Source organism: Panthera uncia, chromosome A2 (assembly GCF_023721935.1).
Source record: "Panthera uncia isolate 11264 chromosome A2, Puncia_PCG_1.0, whole genome shotgun sequence".
NCBI classification, from domain to species: Eukaryota; Metazoa; Chordata; class Mammalia; order Carnivora; family Felidae; genus Panthera; species Panthera uncia.
The window spans coordinates 161,733,424-161,752,974 of NC_064816.1; the positions used below are offsets into that span (position 1 = coordinate 161,733,424).

At 60.8% G+C, this 19,551-nt stretch overlaps 1 protein-coding gene across 1 annotated transcript in view; it reads right to left on the bottom strand.

Annotated features, from left to right (window-relative positions):
* Positions 1-10,487: 10,487 nt before the first annotated feature.
* The window catches only part of PTPRN2 (protein tyrosine phosphatase receptor type N2), an 803,411-nt gene continuing 794,347 nt past the window's right edge, over positions 10,488-19,551 (bottom strand). The window contains exons 22-23 of the mRNA XM_049642198.1: positions 13,688-13,761; positions 10,488-12,056 (exon numbers count right to left, since the gene is read on the bottom strand). Coding sequence (XP_049498155.1) covers positions 11,985-12,056; positions 13,688-13,761 — 146 coding nt within the window. The 3' untranslated portion in view covers positions 10,488-11,984. The remainder of the gene's footprint in view (positions 12,057-13,687; positions 13,762-19,551) is intronic.

A 19,551-nucleotide genomic window follows, 5' to 3' on the forward strand; every position in this document is an offset into this window, starting at 1 on the left:
CCCGGCCGGCGCGGCGCCCTACGGGGGCTCCCAGGCGGGCGGAGGCGGAGGGAGAGGGCAGGCAGGGGTCCCTGTGGCCAGGCAGCTCCCCTGGGCTGACGCACCAGGGACATTCTGCTGGCCTCTTGTCGGTTGAGGCCGCTAGGCACGTCTGCCCGGGCCCGGCCGCGTCCGGCTTGTGCGTTCGGGCAGGCGGTGACCCTGGTGGGCTTCCACGGCGACCTCTGCTTCGGGGGCGGCAGAGCGTGGCGCCCTCTGGGAGGTCGCATCCAACCTCACTCCCGGGTCGGGGCCCCATGTGCCCTTCCGGTCCTGGGACTTACCTTTCGTCCAGCGCCTCCTGTCGGGCCGCCTGGGAGTAGGCGGGTGTTTGGAGCGGGTGGCCCGGACACCTGTCCGCAGCAAATGGCCGTGTGATCTTGGCCGGGCCCATCCCTCTGTGCCTCAGTGTCCCGCTCGGTAGCGGGTCGGTAATAACCACACCTGCCCTGGGGGACAGTCGCGAGGGTTCAGCGAACTTGCGCGTGACGAGCAGAGGGCGGGTGAGCGCTCACGACTGTTGGCTCCGTGCTCCTCCCCCACCCGTCTCGGGGCTGAAGTCGGGGCTGTCGTCCACACGGCTGCCTGGCCCGGGGCTGTCGTCCACACGGCGGCTGTGTGCTCCGGGGGTAGAGCCCGGGCCCCTCACGGCCCACCCCTGCAGGCGCCTCCACGGGCTGTGAGGGGCCCGGGGGGTCCAGGGGGCGGGCGTGGCGGCTGCGTCCACACACAGGAGAGCCGGTGACGCGGCGGCGAAGTCTGATTAAACCCCTGCACAAATATGACTTTTTTTTTTTTCCTAATAAAACAGATGACTTATCATCTGGCAGGAGTTGAACATTACTCAGTCTAAAAACGTCCGGTGAACAAAGGCTTAATTTCAGCAAACGGTTCTAAATCGAGCGCTTACGCAAGGCAGCTTTCGCTCCCAACCCGAAAGTTCACCCTCCTGCTTCCACATAAAAAGAGAACTTGCTCCCGAGTGACTCTGCTGGACAGACCACCTCCCCGTGTGGGAGTCACTGCGTCTCTGGGCCTTTCAGGGCTGGGGCGCCCCGCAGGGTGGAGGCTGGGGGTCCCGAAGGCATGAGATGGGCTGTAACTTCCTAGGGGAAAGCAAGGAATGTGTGTGGGAGACAGGTAAAGAGAGACAGAGACAGAGACAAAGAAAGACAGAGAGACACAGACAGAGGGACAGAGACAAGGAGAGACAGTTAAAGAGAGACAGAGATAGGGAGACAGAGACAGAAACAGGCAGAGAGACAGAGAGACAAAGAGAGTTAAAGAGAGACAGAGATAGAGAAACAGAAACAGAGACAGAGACAAAGACATATAGTCAGAGACAGAAAGAGAGACAGAGATAAAGATACAGAAGCAGAGACAGACAGAGACAGGCAGAGACAGAGACAGAGAGACAGATACTGTGAGATAGACACAAGCAGAGATGCAGAGACAGAGACAGATACAGAGACAGAGAGACAGACATAGGCAGAGATACAGAGACAGAGATCTACAGAGAGACAGAGATCCACAGAGAGACAGGAGGGATGGACAGAGAGACAGAGAGGGAACCATCAGCATCACTCAAGCTCTACATAAAGGGACTGCCAGGAGGGGCCGCTGAGTTTCGGGCACACGAGCTTTGGTGCTGCCCCTGGAAGGCCTGTGTTGTGTCCTGGGCGCCCGCCGGGGGTGCCGGGGGTGGGCCTGAGTGGTCGTCCCAGCAGCACTTCTGAGGGGCTCCGATCACGGCGTTCGAGGATCCAGGTCCTGGGACTCCCGACAGCCACACGGACCAGAGGGGGCCGGGCCCAGGCCTGCAACGTAAACCCCGGAAGGCAGGCTGAGAGCAGCACGGGCAGCCCCACAGCGGGCTCCGTTGAGCTGGGGCTTGGGGCGGGCGTCCTCACTGTCCCCTGTGGGGAGGGGCCTCCCGGGAGGACTCGGGATCGGGGCTGGGGCAGGCCTGATGCTAAGTGGGGGTATCAGGCAGGAAGGGTAGGTGCCCGGGGTGGGGGTGGGGGCCTGGGAGGGTAGAGCCAGGCCAGCCCGAGACTGAGAGGCAGTGTCCTTGCCGTGTCCCCGAGTGCCGTGGTCGGGTCGGCCGGGGCGAAGCGAAGTTCCCATCACCTCACAGCCCAGGACCCGCGGCAGGAGGCGGGGGGCGGGGGCGCCTGGTCTCCGGCAGGCTGGGTCCCTGGATGACACCCCCGCCCGCTTCCAAACCAGCCCAGGGGCTCCCAGTGGTGGCTGCCCCCCCACGTGCCGGCCCCAGGGCCTCTCGCTGTGACCTCGCACCTGCTTCTCTGCTTCTCTCCTCGGTCAGCTGCCCGCCGGCTGCAGACACGTCCCTGGATTCTTCCTCGCAGGAGGGCAGCGGGCCCGGGGTCCACACGACCGTGAGCTGGCCTTCCCGGGCGTGAAGTCCGGGGGGGGGTGGGACGGTCACACAGAGGGCCACCCGCATGCCAGCCGGGGCCCACGCACGTCCTCTGCTGAGGCTAGTGCCGGCTGCCCTGTGCAGTGAGCCCGTGGTCCCTCCCTGAGGAGGCACAGGTGCAGGGAGACGGGCCTGCGTCCGCGGCCCTCGGCAGAACGTGGCAGAACGGACGCTCGGCCGCCCGGTCCGGACTACTGGGAACGGGCCGGCTTTTCTTCTCTCCTTTAGGAAGGCCGTCTGCCGGAGCCGGATGTGCGGGCGCAGCCGCTCAGGCTAGTGGGGCGGGGGAGAGGCTCAGAGACACGCAGCCAGGGTCCCCGCTGGCCCGCCGTCCCCGGCCAGCACTGGACAGGAGGCCGAGCCCGTCCCGCGTGTCCCGGCCTTGCTTCCGTACGGCCGCGGCCCCGCGATGGACCCCATGTTACGCCCGTGGTTGAGTCCAGCCAGCGCGGAATCATGAGAGGGGACCAGTGGTTGCCTGAAGCCACCGAGCCTGGGGTGTTTGTCACACAGCGGGGGATGCCAACCGATGACGATGACGGTGCTTGGTGGGGGGGAGGGGGAGGGGGAGGGAAGGGAGGGGGGGGGGAGGGCGGCTCCAGCGAGGTCCCGGGCATTTACTCCCCATGAGGGATGAGCCCGCCTCGTCCTAACGAAGGTGCTTACGAGCCTAGTGTGTGAGAGGCAGTCCCCAGCGTGGCCACAGACGTCCGCATGTCCGGAGAACCTGTACCTCAACGTGAGGAAACAGAAATCACATCTTTGTGCCGTTTCTCAAGAACAAAATTACGATTTAAAAATGTATATAATTTTGTTAGTTGTATTTACAGAGCAACGATTTCTGTGTGCGTGTGTGTGTGTGTGTGTGTGTGTCTAATGGTGACCAGTGCCAATTTAGAAGGATCTGTGTAAAGTCCTTCAAGTGACCCATGTCGGAGGGAGACAGGCCACCCTCGTGTCTGAGTCACATTGCTGTCCGGTCAGAGCACAGAGGCGGGGGGCTGCAGGGACGGTCAGGGGTGAGGCCTTGCTTCCCCATAGTTCTGGGGCCCACAGCAGGGGGGGGAGCGTGGGGAGTGTGCGGGACTCACGTACAAGTTCACTCAAGCCCTCGCACCCTTGGCTGGGCGCCCCCCCTGCAAGGCTCCAGCCCCACCTCCCTGGGCCCCCCTCCCCCACAGGCACCTAGCACGCACCCCAGTTGTGCACGCCCCACCCAGTCCCCTCCAGTTCCAGCTCTGGGCACCGCAGCTCCCCCACAGCAGGCCGTATCCGCCTTGCCCACCTCCGCTGCAGGGGTGAGCTTGTTTGGGAAAGAAAGGGCGGGGCACAGGTGACAGGGTTTAATGGGGCCGCCCTGGCTGCTGACTGGGGAGCAGAGAAAGACGTGCACGATAGCCCGGGCCAGAGGCGGCAGCTTGAACTTGTGGGGGGCTGGGCTCTGGGGGGGGGGTGGGAGCGTCTGTGAGCCTGCGGAAAGGGGAAGGTGGGGGGAGGGCCTCCGGACGTTTGGGGCCCTGAGCACGCGGGTGGCTTGTGGGGGGGGGGGGGAGTTTGCCGTCCAGGAGGCCTTGCGGAGGAGGGGACCGGCTGAACGGCCCGGGGTGGCTCCCGCGGGCTGTGCAACCAGGACTCAAACCACACCCGTCCGACGCTGACCATCTGATTATCAGTCCCTATGGGTTTGGGTTTGGGGACGGGACTGGATGCAAAGTCTGGGTGAGGAAGTCACGTTTGGACGGTGGAGCAGGCACTGGGAGTCACATGGTCCCTGGAGCCCACGTTCTCCGTGGACGTGGTCGGTGCTTCAAAGCAGTTATTTCTGCCTTTAATCTTGTCGCAAGACGGGATCTGAAGCGCTTCACAGAGAGGAACACAGGGCAGGGCGTCAGAGAAGGATCAGAGCAGAGCGGAGGACTTGTGCCCGGACAGCCTCTTGGCCGCGCTCGCGGAGCCCTAGGTTAAGTGTCCCCCGGAGTCGCGGACCCCCATGCTCCCCCGGGGGGCCTGTTAACCCAGATTCCCACCCCCCACCCCCCAAGGAGACCCTGACCCAGTAGGCCTTGAGCCCAAACCTCCCCACGGCCTTACAGCTGGACAGGGCCCCCCAGTGGCCCCCAGCTTGGGCAGATGGTGAGTCTTGGTGCCCGCACCGCCCGGCCACATCCTCGTGCCTATTCAGGGCTGTTCAGCCTCATATTCAGGCCCGGGACCCTCTGTTCTTCCCACTTGAGTCCAGTTGTACATGTCGTACACTGCACAAGGGCCTCTGGTTGAAGGGACAAGTTGGGGCTGAAATCCAGCCCTGGCCTCGTGGGCCCCATGCAGGACGCTGCAGGGTTAGCAGCTGCTGTGAGTAGAGAGATCCTGATGCCCCAAGTGCCCTGGCCTCAGACGCCTCCTCCTCGGGGGGTCCTGAGACTTTGAACACGATGGGCACGTCCTCTCCGGGCACAGGTAGCACCGAGGCTGGGCTCCCTCTGAGCACCGTCTGGGGGTACAGAGCAATGGGGTCAGTCCCACCTCCTCCGACCCTCACTGCGCTCGGCTCTGTGAGGCGGTGTTCCCACGCCGGTCAGGGAAAGAGCTGGCACCTCCACCCTCCCGCCCTGCCCGCCCCAGGGCCTGGGAGGGGACCTCTCTGCCCCGCCTCTCCTGCTGCCCTCTCACATGCACGCACCTGTGCGCACACGTGCACGCACACACAGACGCGCGGATGCGCACAGGCAACCTCCTTGTCTGCTGCCCCGCTGTGCCCACCCCCCTCCCACCTTCCGCGCCGTCCTCCCTACCCTCCTCCCCCCTCCCTGGTCCTGGGAGCCCCTGGGGTGGGGGTGGGGGGTCTCGGCCCCTCTGGCAGCCTGCAGAACAGGCTCACGGCAGGCCAGGCACCCGGCACCCTGCGTCCCCTCCCGTCCCACACCCGGGACCTGGTTGCTGAACCCCTGGAGCCACGGAGGGGCCAGGGCTCCCGTGCCTTCCACCGCGTCCCGTGCGATCCTGATCTCGGAATTCGGGGGTTTATCAAAACAACCTGGTTCCTTGCTCAGTACTCTTGAGATTTTCATGGTTTCTCCGTGATCGTGTTTTCCGATAATAACGCACCTTTGAACTTAGGAGACGTAGTTACAGGAACACCGTGGAGCGAGGTGTCAGCCGCCGTGGGGGCCTCCAAGGCAAGACTGGGGCGGCACCAGAGCTGCTGGGCCCCGCTGGCTGAGGTGACCCGCCTGGCAGGGACGACGGTGCCATCACGCGTGCCCTGTGTGGGGTGTGTGTCAGTGTGGGGGTGTATGGGATGTGGGTGCCGGGTGTGGGGTATGTGTGGGGTGCGTGTGGGGGTGTCTGTGTGTGCACGTGGGTGTGTGCGTGGGGTGTGCGGGTCTACGCAGGGTGTGTACGTGGGGGTGTGTGGCATGTGAGGGTGTGGGTCTATGCGGGGTGCGGTGGGTGCGGAGCCCCGTCCTCAGGGCCTTCGTGGAAAGGTGGCCTTGACCGCTCACACCCCCCACCCCCCCCGCCGACCCCGCCCTCGGCCGGTCCCGGGGTCGGGGTCGAGCACGCAGGGCAGAGGGTGCGCGCCCCCCCTCTCCGGCCCCTGCGGGGCGGAGCCGCGCCGTCAGCAGCCCCTGCCTCTGGGTGAAGCCCGTTGCTCTCTTCGGGTTCCTCCGGGAAGCGACCACAGCCCGCGGGGGCGTCCCCGTCCCCGTCCGTGAGGGAGCCCCCTGGCCCCGACAGCGCACGCTCTGCGGTGCTCCACCCGGGCGGTCACGGGCGGTCACGGGCGGTGCCGGGTGGGCGCCCCGAGCCTGGGGAGCCTGCTGGGGTGGGGGCGGGGGGGCGGCCAGAGCTCCGCGCCGGGTTTTATCGGCGAGCCTGGCGGGCTGACTGCTCAGGGTCTGACCTTTCCGGTTGGAGAAGAAAAGGGGAGAGAAAAGGAGAACGTGTGAGGCACACGGAGGCAGGAGTGAGCAGTCTGCGGAGTCGATAAACCCAAGTCGAGGCGGGCGGAGGGTCACAGAGGCCCGCGCGACCGGGGCGAGGCGGGAGGCGTGGTGGGAGGCGTGGTGGGCGAGGCCGAAGGCGTGGTGGGCGTGGCCGGCCGGGGAGGCGCGGTAGGCGGGGCCTTACGGAGTGGTGGGCGGGGTCTTCGCGGTGCGGCGGGCGGGGTACGGAGTGGTGGGCGGGGCCCCTGGAGCTCAGTATCCCGCCCGAGCCCCATCCTCCTTCGAGGCCAAATTTTGGCTCCCGCCTTTGCCTTTGATTTCTTTTCTTCTTCTTCTTTTAATTTTTTATGTTTATTTTACTTTGGAGAGACAGAGAAAGAGAAAGAGAGACAGTGTGAGCAGGGGAGGGGCAGAGAGAGAGAGAGAGGGAGACACAGAATCTGAAGCCGGCTCTGAGCTGTCAGCGCGGAGCCCTACGTGGGTCTGGAACAGCTCAGGAACAGTGAGATCCTGACCGGAGCGGAAGTTGGCGCCTAACCAGCTGAGCCACCCAGGCGTCCTGCCTCCTTTGGTGGATTTCTTAACTTGCTCACAACCTGGGTGGATCCCAAGTGTCGTTGACAGGGGCCTTCCGCGGAGCGCAGGGCCGTCAGCCACGACGCTGGATGAGAAACGGCTGGGTACAGTGGGGCTGGCATCCCCCCGACCCGGGCCTCTGTGTGGTTCTCGCCCCAAAGTCGAGTGTGGAGCCCATTTTACAGACGGGGAAGCTGAGGCAGAGAGGGTGAGCATCACGGGCTGAATGGGGGGCCGGGGGTGTGGCTGGGCCCCTGTGGACGCTGCGGGAAGGTGCCGCTCAGCAGCTCCCCTGCCCCAACCTGGATGTGGGCACAGAGGGGCTGCGGGGAGGACACAGAGGCTGTGGCCTTGCCCCGGAGCCCTCCACAAGTAGATGGCGATGGCCGTGTGCCCTCGTGTGGTGCGCAGGAGGGCAAGGAAAGCAAGCCTCAGGATCGTGGCCACGTTCACCAAGAAGCCGGTTTGGGGCCTGGGGGCTGACCAAACAGCACCCGAGGAAGGGAGAGCTGTTTCCAGAGACCTGATCAATCAAGTCATTCCTGTGCTGTGATTATAATTGTGTCAGGACATGACAGAGACACGAGAGGGCTGTTCAGATCTGAACCGGGAGCTGGGCTGTTTGCAAGGGGACGGCTGGGCCTTGCGGGGCCACAGGCTCTGTCTCTTTAGCCTCGGGCTCCACAGAAGCAGGGTGCTCACAGGTGTCCCTCCGCAGACGGGGGAGTGGGCCTGACCTTTGGCCGGGTCTCGGGCTGGGTGCCATCGGCCGTGGGGATGGTCGGCACCCGAGGGGCAGGACCCCTCTCAGGAAAACCCCATGGCCGGGCGGCCGGCCGGCCCTGGATCCTCGGGGAGGCTTTGGGACTGGAGCCCCTGGAGAGGCATCCCTGGGTGGTGCTCAGTGTCACCTGCTTCAGATGGATTTTAAAGCAAAGGGATCGATCGGTCTCTAGATTCCGGATATTTGTCATCCCAGGAAGTCCTGCCCCCCGTGCACCTGTGAGCATACGGGGGTGTGTGTGTGCGTGCATGACCACATGTAGTAACACACGTGTTTGTTGTGGCGCCTGGGTCAGGTGTGACGCAGATGGTGGCAGCTTGTGGCTCTCAGGCCACTACTGCGGCCACGTGAGGGAGGGCAGCATGGCTGTTTTTGCCGAGGCCCCAGCCCCACAGGCAGCCCCCCAGAGCGGCCCCAGTTGGGCCTCTGCACCCACTTGGACCCCTGATGGGATGTGGTCAGCCGTGGAGGGGGATCTGGCTCCTGCGGGGCCTGGCATGAGCCAGCCTCGGGGTCCAGTGCCCTACAGGGGGTCAGCCAGGCCCGCGGCACCTGCCACGCGGGCCACGGGCACAGTCTGCATCGTCTCTTGACCCCTTCGATGGCCCCCCCCGCGCAGGGAGCACGCGGTCCTAAAACAGCAGGACAGCCCCGCACTCATGGGTCTACTTTTTAAAAAATCCAAACCAGAAGACACGTGTAAGTTGTTCCTTCAAAGTAGACGCCCCAGGAGGGAGAAGAGATAGAGAGACTGAGAGGCAGACAGCGAGAGCAGGGTGGAGAGCAGGAAGAGGGAGGTGAGGGCCTTGAAAGTGGCATTTCAGATGGGATAGCAGAGCTGGGGGCTCCTTCCTGCCTTCTGTCTCCTTTATCCTGAGAGCCCACCCCCTCCTGCCTGAGACCCGGGCTGCTTTCAGAGCCAGAAGCAACCCCGGGAGCCCTCAGCGTCCCTGGAGCAGGTGCAGGACGGATTCTGGAAGCTTCCATGCGGCGGAGTGTCTCCACAGATCTGCTGAGCCCTGCAGCGTCCGCGGCCCAGCCCAGCCCACTGTACCCGGCTGTTCCCCAAACCTACCGCGGCTGGACGCGAGCAGGTTCTCCCCGAGTGGGGATGGTGCTTGTGAGTGGCTGTGTGGGGAAGCACCTGGGCCGCACTGCACACTCTGAAGGGCTGGGGACCCGCTGCCCTTGTCTAGCCCCGCCCAGCCTCGGGGCACTGGGCTACTCGTCCCTCCCCGGGCCAGGCTGGGAGACGCTGACCCCTGGTCCAGAAAGACAAGGACACTCTTTCCCACCTGTGGCCACTGTAAAAAGCAAGCGACATTCAGCACTTGTCTAAGAAGCAGCTAAGGCCAGTTCCTGAACACATACCCTGAATAGAAGGAAACCAGCCACGGTTTAGGAACAGAGGTATAATCAAATTCTCATTTTCTATTCCAATAAGCATCTTTGAATTAATGCCTATTCCACTAATTAGGAAGGTTTTATGAGCGTTCTACTTGGTTAATAAAGCACACAACACAGACCACGGATAACATCGCGGTCACTTCTCCATGGAGGGAACAGCAGAGGGAGAGTGAGCGAGCCAGCTGACGGAGCGGAGGGCATGCTAACCAGCCCTTTACAAGTATGGAGGTAATGGTCTGGGAAAAACACAGCCTCCTCGGTGGGCCCTCTTCACACCACCCAAACCTTGGGCCCCAGCTGGTGCAGGCGGGCCTGGTTGGGGCGCAGAACTGGGACCCGCGCGTCCACCTGGGACACGGGAGGCCGATACCCCTGCCCCGACGCCCGGGCGCTGTGCTCGGGGCTCCGGGGGCTCGGCCGAGGACAGGCACGGTGGCAGGCGGACTCAGTGTCAGTGGACAGGGCTGTGCTGGTCTCCATGACCCTGGGGGCTTCGGAGGAGGATGCAAAAGTGTCTCGGCGCTGACCCCGTCCCAGCCACCTGGGGTCGGGGCTAAGTGGGTCCGAGTAAGGGCTGTTGCAGCTGGCCCTGGGGGGGGGGGGGGGGGGGGGGGGGGGGGGCAGCGCGGAGCGTGGCGGAGGGGCCGGGCTGGAACCCCAGAACCCTCACATTCCCAGGACTTTACCAGAAGGTGTGTGTGTGAGCACACGCGTGTGTATTTCCAAGGGAGCACGATGAACAGAGTTCCAATACACAGAGATTTACTGTGTCGCTGTTACGAGCCATTGTGTGTTTCCCGAATTTAATCAGGTTCTAGAATTGCATGCGGTAGGTGGCACTTTCGTTTTCTCTCTGTAAGATTACATCTAACAGTTTTCATTAAAAAAAAAAAACAAAAACAAAAACCCGTGGTCTCAAGCGACCATTTCATAAAAACGCATCCCCGAATCACTTGGCGGTGAAGCCCCCAGTGTTGACAAGTGGCGTTAGGACCACCCCAGACAGAGTCTCAGGAGGCCACTGGGGGAGGGGTGGGCATCCCGGTGGGTGAATTCAGAGCCTCCTGGAAGGTGGGGCCTTCCCTCGCCCCTCACTGCGCCCTGCCCGCCTCGCCCCTCACTGTGAGGGAACCCTCCCAGACGTTCTGGTCTTTAGTGCACATCGGGCCCTGCAAACATGGTGTGGAATTCTGGGAAGGGCCCCCGCCTGCTCTCGGCAACCTGCGTGCCCTCACGTCCGGAGCCGGAGCGAAGGAGGTGGCTCCCTCCTCCCCAAATAAAGACCATTCAAATGTGAAATCAAAAGTTTAATCTGACACCGTTAAATATATTTATATATCTCGCACTGGAGGATTTCTTTTGAAACATAAGAATTAGAAATTACAAGTAGGTATATGCTTCCTATATTCAGATAAATCGGTTTCTATTCATTATTGAGATTCCAGACAGGCAAACACATCACGGATCTACTGCAGTGCATGACAGGACGGGACCACTTACAGACACAACGGTGTTGGCGTCTTCCTCCCCAGCCAGAGGCCGCTCTCCCAGCGCGACCGTTTCTGGGATGCAGTGTCTGTTGGGACGGGAAGGGCGGTGTGCACGAAGCAGGGCGTGGGGGGGCCCGGGGATGCGCTCACACCGAATCCTAGATGGAGCCCAACGGTGCGGAGCTGTCTGCGCCCCTTCCTGGATTCCATCGTTCCGAGTTCAGCGAGATGAACCCCGTTTCCGGGGGCGGGCGGTGGCAGACCTCACGGTCAAGTGCTATTCCGGCAAGCCCGGATCGCCTCTGGACGCCTGTGTGTGTCACACGAGGGTCCGACCTAGGCGACGGGGGGCTGACGACCGGGGGGCCTGCGGCCGGCACTGCCACTTTGCTCCCTGCTGCTACGAGCTCACGCAGATTAAAACGCCCGTCTCCCCGCAAGTCCTTCCAGGAACGGGTGCTCAGGTGCTCTCCGGATGCCGGCAGGGCCCAGGACATCCCCTGAGAGGGGGGAACAGGTGCCTGCTGGGGGGCTAGAGCGCTCCTCGGGGACCGGGAGCTTGGGACCTGCCAGACTGTTCCCAGATTCCGGCTGTCCCGGGGGAGAGTGCTCTTTAGCTGCACCTGCTGTTGCGACGTGTGAATCCGTATTTTGAAGTTAAAAGTGTGGCTCCCCAGGCGGGAAAGTGGTTGCCCCTGGAGGCCCCTGCCGGTCCCTGGGGGTGGGTGGTAGAGATGGGCCGTGGACCTTGGGGGGGGGGGGGGGGGGCACGCGTCAAGCAGCCCGGGTGGGAACAGAACCGAGACGCGGTGACGATTTTCTTATTATTTGCCCCAAAGCTGCTGAATGTTAGTAACTGTTGCTCGGACTCCCGAAGAAGCCAGTGGCTCCTCTAGGTGAGGAGCGTCTCAGAGACAAATGCCACGCGTGTCTGCCATGCCTGGTGCCCTGCCCGCGTCGTCTGGGCCCCCTCCCTGCAGAGCCGGCCGCCCTCCAGACTCACAGGTCACAAGCCAGCCCTCGGAGGCCGTGCGGAGTGCGAAGCCTGCTGCATCGTTAGGACGACGCTGTTCGCAATTAAGAATGTGAATGTGTGCTTCAAGGAAAAGGGTTTTCTTTCAGGAAAGTGAAACCGGATAAAGTGATCACCCCCTGTAATCGCATGATTCCACCGATCTCTCCTTACTGTGATTTGGTTGAACGAAAATGCGCATTTTAACCGGTAAACCGCACCGACCAGGCAGTTGTGTCATTCCGGGTGCGGGCGCCTCCCGGCCCGGGGCCCCCCCCCGCCCCGCGGCTCACTGCGGGAGGGCCCTGAGGATGGCGTTGACCTCCTCCGCCACGGCCGTCAGCGCAAACTCGAACTGGCCCTGGAAGGACAAAAGCGGGGGAAGCCGTGAGTGGGGCCGCTCTCCTCTGGACTCCAGCCCTTAGCTCTGGTGTTATTCTGCAGAAAGGTCGCATATGTGCATAGAAAGGAGAGGTGTGCGGGATCCCGATGCCGGCTTCGGCTTCCCGGCCTCGATCGCCGCACGGTGCTTACGGAAGGTGCTGGCAGGGGGAGCCGAGTGAGGGCACACGGGAATTGCTATTTCTGCAAGCGTTCTGCAGCTCTGAAATAATTTCAGAATTTCAGATAAAAAAACCCCTAGGAAAACAAAGTGTGCTGTGATTGATAAGGTCTCTTCACGCTGATCATACGAGGGGCTCGTCACATTCCCGGGGGCCACAGAGGGACGGGGGCCGAGCGTGCATGGTGCTGGCACCCGGGTGGAGGTCCCCGGCTGGGGCAGGTGCCGCTGGGGGGCGGGGGGCACGGCCGGGGCAGTTCGGGAGTCTTCACGAGGCTTCTGGTTCCGTGTAGGATAGGTTTGTGGTTCTGTAGGAGAATTAAGCTACATTTGCCTCAGTGCTTGGGGTTGACTTTGGCCACGAAGAACCAGCCAGGTGGCCCTGTTGAGGTATTTTAAGAAATCCCCCAGCTCACAATGTGTTCAGCTTAGTCTTACAGCCGTGTGGCCTCTCGGTTCTCCCCGGAGCGCTTGGGATTTAGAGCCTCTCCCCCACCCAGGGCCTCTCCCCCACCCAGCTCAGACCTTGTGTCACGTTTGATTTCCACAGTAACATTCAGACAGAACAGGGGCTTGGGGACTTCTGGCACTTTCTGGGGGAAACAGCGGGACCCCAGGAGGCAGGGGAAACTCCCTGCAGTCCCGGAACCGTCACCCCAAGGCACAGGGCACACTCCTCTGGGCCTTGGGCCACCTCCATTTCACGAGTGCCGTTTACAACTGACTTCAAGTCCTCTTGGGTACAAAGAAGCAGTTTTGCAAGGGCATCTTTTACGGACTTTGGGTCTTTGGTGGAGGCTCGTGGCCTCTGAGAGTGAGGACGACCTTGGCAAAGAGGAGATTCTGTACTTCTCGACTTCAGTGCTCTCACGGAACAGGCGTGGGAGCTCCTGCTGCTGCTGGACACGGGTGTCTCCGGGCGCCAACGGAACGGACCGTCGTCTTCACCGCACTTCCAGGTCGGGAGCAGCCCTGTCTTCCTGCCTTTTGCTGCAGACGTGGCCTTTTCAGTAAGTATGCAAATCAGCCACGCCGAGGCGCTGGAGGACCCCGGCGCACCCGGGGGACATTTGACGACCGCACAACAGAGCCGTGGTGCCGAGGGCCGGAAGCAGGGGGGCCTGGCAGAATGTTTAGTGAATCTAGAACATTCTCCTGCAAGGGTGCTGGGGTTTATCATTGACATCTTTTTATAAAAATGTGATGTTCTCCCCTTCCCCTGCATCTGGTGCACGGAGGGCTCCAAACACTGGAGATCTGCCTGCATCGTTTTCTGTTGAGGTTCGGGCGGTTGCTGGGACCCCGACCGACCCTCCTGGGAGGGGCCCCTGTCCCGCCTGGGACCTGCCTGGGAGACGTCCAGTCCCCTTCCCCTCTGCCCTCGCTCGGAAACAACCGCGGAAAGACGCCCGAGGGCTGGCCCACAGTACCTTTGTCTGGACCATGCCGGGTCTCTGGTCCCTCAAGTGCTCCAGGGTCGCGGCGATATCAATCTCCTTAGCGCCTGCAAGAAACAACGAACACAAGTCGGGCTGAGTTCAGACACGAGATGAGCCGCGCTCCGCGGTCACTCTCCTGCAGCAGGCCCTTCGGGCTCAGAGGCCAATTGAAAATGATTACACTCATTCCTCAGCAGGCCTGGCAGGCAGCTGCGATTTCGGTGCTCAGAGAAAAATAAGGCAAGGCGGTTTTCATTAGCATTGATTCAAGAAAGCCGGGCTAAAAAATTGCTGTCAGGAGCCCAGAAAGATACTTGCAACAGCCACATCACTATTAGAAACTAAAATGTGATTTTTTTGTGTGGCATTTTAAAGAATGTCTTAGAAAGAGAAAGTATATAAGCTTTAATTTCAATTGCATAGGGTCTTTTTTATTTCACGTAACGAAAGATTAGACTAATAAATCTCATCCATCTGAATATTGGCTTTTAAATGTGGAGCTCCCAGCGAGGGTTCCAAACGGTGAGAAAAGGCAGAGGCGGCCCTGGCTGTATTCACCGGCCGGACTTTCGCGGAGAGGCCCCTCCCCACAGACAGCATCTGTCTCGAGCCAGGTGATCCGGGCTTCACAGAAATAATACCATTGGAGTTTGAAATTTTGACCTTATTGTTGTTGTTGTTTTTTAATGTTTATTTATTTTTGAGAGAGAGAGAGAGCATGAGCAGGGGAGGGGCAGAGAGAGAGGGAGACACAGAATCCGAAACAGGCTCCAGGCTCTGAGCAGTCAGCACAGAGCCCGACGCGGGGCTCGAACTCATGAACCGAAAGATCATGACCTGAGCCGAAGTCGGACGCTCAACTGACTGAGCCACCCAGGCGCCCGACATTGTTAATTCAACATGTATTTTTGTTTTTCTACTTCTAGTAGATAGAGAACAGTGCCGGCTCTCAGGCCCGCAAGCTTCTTACAGTTTAAGAAGCATTTTACACAAATGCAAACCGTGGGCAGGGGGAGCAGCCGTCACCTCCCAGGTGGCCTCGGACCCACGTGCCGAACCCCAAGCAGGTGCGATGTTGCCAGCAGCACCTCGTCACCAGGGCCCCCGCCGCGCAACAGCTCATGCCCGGTCGCACAGAGCAGGTGGCCACGACCGTCGGCAGCCAGATGGCATCAGGCGGATGGGCCGAGAGGCCCCACGTCTCCAGGCCCTTCTCTGTCTGCACCCCCCAAGTGTGCACATCAGTCCCCTGAGGCACAGAGCCAGGAGAACGAGTTTGAAAGCTTCTAAGATTGTTAGAACGTTTAAAGTCCTGTGGTTCTGTGGCTTATGGACAGCAGGTGCGATGGGCATCGAGGGAGAAAGATGGGCAGGGGAGGGGCTGGGAGGAAACACGTCCAAAGCAAACGTAGCTGCACAGAGGGGAGCAGCAGGAAGTACGGACAACCTGGCCGTATGTCCCCCAGACCAGGAGCCCGGGGGCTGGGGGCACCGCTCAGCCGGCACTGAGGCCGGCCATATCCATGACCCCAGTCTCCCCTTCCCTGTCCTTGAGCAGACACGACAGGAATGTTCACATCTCTCTCTCTCTGTTCTTAATGTTTATTTACTTTTGAGAGAGAGAGAGAGAGTGGGGAAGGGCAGAGAGCGAGGGAGACACAGAATCCGAAGCAGGCTTCAGGCTCCAAGCTGTCAGCACAGGACCCGACTCGGAACTCGATCCCATGAACCGTGAGATCATGACCTGAGCTGAAGTCTCAGGTCATGCTTATCGGACTGAGCCACCCAGGTGCCCCATCATCTCTAGGGCTGTAGGGACAGCGCTGGGCGCGTCGGGAGCTCCTAGTCAACGCGGCCACCTTACGGGAACCAAGCTGCCAGGTAAGGACCGTCCTATTGGGACACTGAGTTCCCCCATGTCTTAAATCAGGGCCTTATAGGAAGGGGAAGAAATTCCCCTTCTGGACCAGCCAGACGTCCCCCAGGGAGCTTGGCAGTCGGGTCCACTGAGACCCACTCAAGGACAAGACAGGGGTCAAGTTCTGGGCGTGCTGGTCAGCTGGCCTTGAGGGTTATAGTTTTTGGAAGCCGACGAGGCCACAATAAACAGTCTTGGTTTAAAGGGAATCCGTGAGTCTGAGACCCTCTGAAACAAAGGAGGAGTCTGCCCTGCTACTGAAAGGGGGGAAGGAGGAGAGAGGAAGTTTTGGGGGGGGGGGGCCGGCCCCCGGCCACGGTGTGTGGTGGCTCCCGGTCGCCGAGGCTCCAGGAGCCGCTGCCTCTGTTCGCCTCCCCACTGGAGCGCCCTGCCCTCAGGGCCCGCTCGCGAGTCACAGGGACAGCCGTGCACAGAAACTGGCTTCTTCAAGAAACAAGCTTGCCTCAGAAGGTTAAACCCGACGCGGAGGGCGAGTGAGGGGGAGACGAATGTGTCCCGCCCCATGCGTGGCACTTCCGTTCTCCGGCCGGGCGGGTCGGCACCAGCGCCCGGTGCTCAGGGCTGTGCCGGGATGGGTCCCACAGGTGCGGCCACGGCCCGGGCACTCGCTGCGTTCCCCTTCCCCAGTCCGGGGCTCCCTGCCGGTGTGGGTGGGGTCTCAGGCTGGCACAGAGCGCTGGGGGGGGGGGGGTGCCCTGCGGGGCCCAGCCACGTCGTAATTCACAGGAGCCACGGCACTCCAGACGCGCGTGAATGGTGCTTCGCAGATCCCGGGCGCTCCCGGGAGAGAAGTACTTCTGCTCGGCGATATCCCGCGCTGGCCTCCAGGCTCGCGCAGGGCTCCTACCTTCTGCGACCGCTCGCCTCCTGACCACGGGTCCTGGATTTCAGAAGCATCCGGTGCGGGGGCAGATCCTTCCGAAATGAAATCCCAGGGCTTCGTGTAGGATCCAGACTTAGATAAAAAGTGTCTTTTTAGGGCACTTTCTTTTAGTCCTTCAGGCTGGTTGGAAAACCTCTTTCAACAGCTGTTTTATTCTGAGGCTGTATGGAGGCCGTCCCTGCCTGGAAACCGCCGGCACGGGCTGGGGACATGCGACGTGGCCCGGTGCTGCCTCTGGTCGCACGTGCGGCCCTCCCTCCCGGGTGGCTGTCGCGAGCCTGCAGGATCCTTGGATGGATGTACGAATAAACTCTCTAGTTTTATTACATCGTGACGCCCTCTGGACCACTGTTGGTGAGAGAACGTGAGAGAACATGGCTGTCCCCGGAGGGGTTCGAGATGAGGAACCAGCCAGGGACTGGCTCAGGAGCCCACTTTTCCTGGAGCCAGAGTTGGACGGTGAGGAAATCAAACCGATACTTAAAAACGTCCAGAACGAAATTCAGGCAAGTGATGGATTTATTACGTAAAGCCAGCTGGGTGATGCGGACGTCCCCTTGCTTGTTAGGATAAGACCATTAGTTATTGGCAACGTGAGCAAAGGCAGAAGTTTGCAGAACTCACGTCCGTGGTCTGTCCTGAGCAGTGGAGACACAAGGGGACGCGGTGGGAGCAGCCGCCACACCCTGTCCAGTGGCTCCCACGTGCAGTGGGGCCTCGCGGTGCACGGAACACAGAATCTGCATTTATAAACAGATCCGTGAGGGTCAGAGGGTGGAGAAGGTGTGTGGGTCCTTCGCTACTTTACGAAAGGCTTTACTGAAGGCTAAGAGATTTATTTAAATCCTCCCAAATCAGGGAAGCTCCCTCTAGTGCATTGAAAAGGGGACCCTCTGTTTAAAAATTTCATTTTGCTGACAACATGTTACATTCTAGGGGAACAGACTATTGGGTGTGGTGCTCACGTCCAAAAGCCTATAATTAGTCAAAGAATCATAACCTACAAAAAGAATCGCATACCCAAGACAAGACACTGGTTTCCAGTGTTTTCTGTCTGAAAGCATCATGACCCCAACACCGGAGTGCTCCCTGAAGACCCCATTCAAGGCGGCTCTGCAGGTGCACCCCCCCCCCCCCCCCCCGCCCCGGGACCCAGGGCCATCCCCGCTCCCTGTCCAGACCGTCTTCCCCGCGGCCCTGCATGGTCCACTGACTCCCCCAGGGCACCGTCCAGTAAATACTGATCTCTGCCAGTTTCCAGTTCACTCAGGGTCCACTGGTTTCCAAGTTTACATATCAGCTGAATCCATTTTTAAAAGTATTTAAAATTTTTAAAAATGTTTATTCATTTTTTTGATAGAGACAGAGTGTGAGTGGGGGAGGGGCAGAGAGAGGGGGAGACACAGAATCCGAAGCAGCTCCGGGCTCCGAGCTGTCAGCACAGAGCCCGACGTGGGGCTTGAACTGTGAGATCGTGAGATCATGACCTGAGCTGAAGTCGGACACTTTACCGACTGAGCCACCCAGGCGCCCTTCGGCTAACTCCATTTTTAAGACAGGAAAGGTTTTCTAGCTCTAGATAAAAGGCATTAACCATTAAACATTTTATTGAAGTATGGAAACTGATTTTTGCAGGGAAGGAATCAACCTGAGGTTAAAGGAAACCAAGTTCGTGGCGGGGTGCTTCGCGCTCTCCTGGCGTTTGCTCCCTGGTCCAGGGGGTCGTGTGGCCCGCCCACTGGTGCCAGCGTCAGGTGCACACGCCTGGGCGGGCCGTGCTGTGTCCACACACAGCTTTCGGCCCCCTGCTACCTAGTGAGGCCGAATACACGTGAATCAGTTTTGCCACAGAGTTTTTACCCAGAAGGCTTGCAACCTGCCGGGGTCCAGTGTGTTTTCTTCCAGGTAAAAGAGACAATGTGTGTCAAGTGTGCAAGGGGGAAAAACTGTTACTTTGCACGAGGAAGTGGTCTTGCTTCCGCTCCAGGGGGATCTGAGCAAAGGAGCCAAGTGGTGAGATGCTGCCCTGGGAGAGCAGAGCTCCTGGTGAGGCGGGGTGGGGGGCCGGGGTGTGGGTGGCAGGGGAGGGGGGGGGGGGGGGGGAGGTGGGGTGATGTAGGGATGGGGGTGGTGAGGCGGTGGGGGAGGCGGTGAAAATCGGGGAGGATTTCTGCTGACCTTGGAGGGGAATTGCCAGATCAAAGGAGACGAATCTGCATCCTATTCACTTGAGAATCAAGTATGCCAGAACCCACCCCCAAAATATTTTTCATGTTTTTTATTTCTATTTAGTTTTGTGTTTGAGAAAGAGAGAGAGAGCAGCGAGCACAAGCGGGGTAGGGGCAGAGAGAGAGGGAGACACAGAATCTGAAGCAGGCTCCAGGCTCAGAGCTGTCAGCACAGAGCCCCATGCGGGGCTCGAACCCACAAACTGAGAGATTATGACCTGAGCTGAAGTCAGACGCCCAACCAACTGAGCCACCCAGGCACCCCTTTCTCGTGTTTTTTAAAAAGCAAATTCCGAGTCATTTTTCAGGAGAAACTGAGATCCTTCCACATTTTTATAAAATCTGTAAGTCAGACGGAACCAGGGCTCGGCCAGCATGCAAGGTCACTGCAAGGCCACCGCCCTTCGTACTGCCGGAGGTCGTGGGGCTCCCAGTGGGGCCCGTGGGCCAGGCACCCGGGTGGAGGTGAGCGCGCTGGTCGTTAGGCGTGAACAGGGACGGGTGGGGGGACGGCCCAGCGCCCCGGGGACCCCGGAGACCCTGCCCTGCCAGGTCCCGCTGCCTCTCCCACCCGCCCCAGGAGCAGGTACCGTGGGCTCAGGGCAGGAAGGAGATGCAGAGGCAGCGAGGGATGCGGGAGCCCCCTGGACGAGGTCCCACGCAGCCCAGAGAAAGGCCCCTGTGGTGACTGCGTGGGGGTGGGTCCTCGGACGGCAGCGGGACCCCCACCCCCGCCCCGCCGAGGCACCAGAATCGCCGTGGGCTCGTGTTCCTGAGTCCGCGGCTCCAAGCGGGTCCTCCTGAC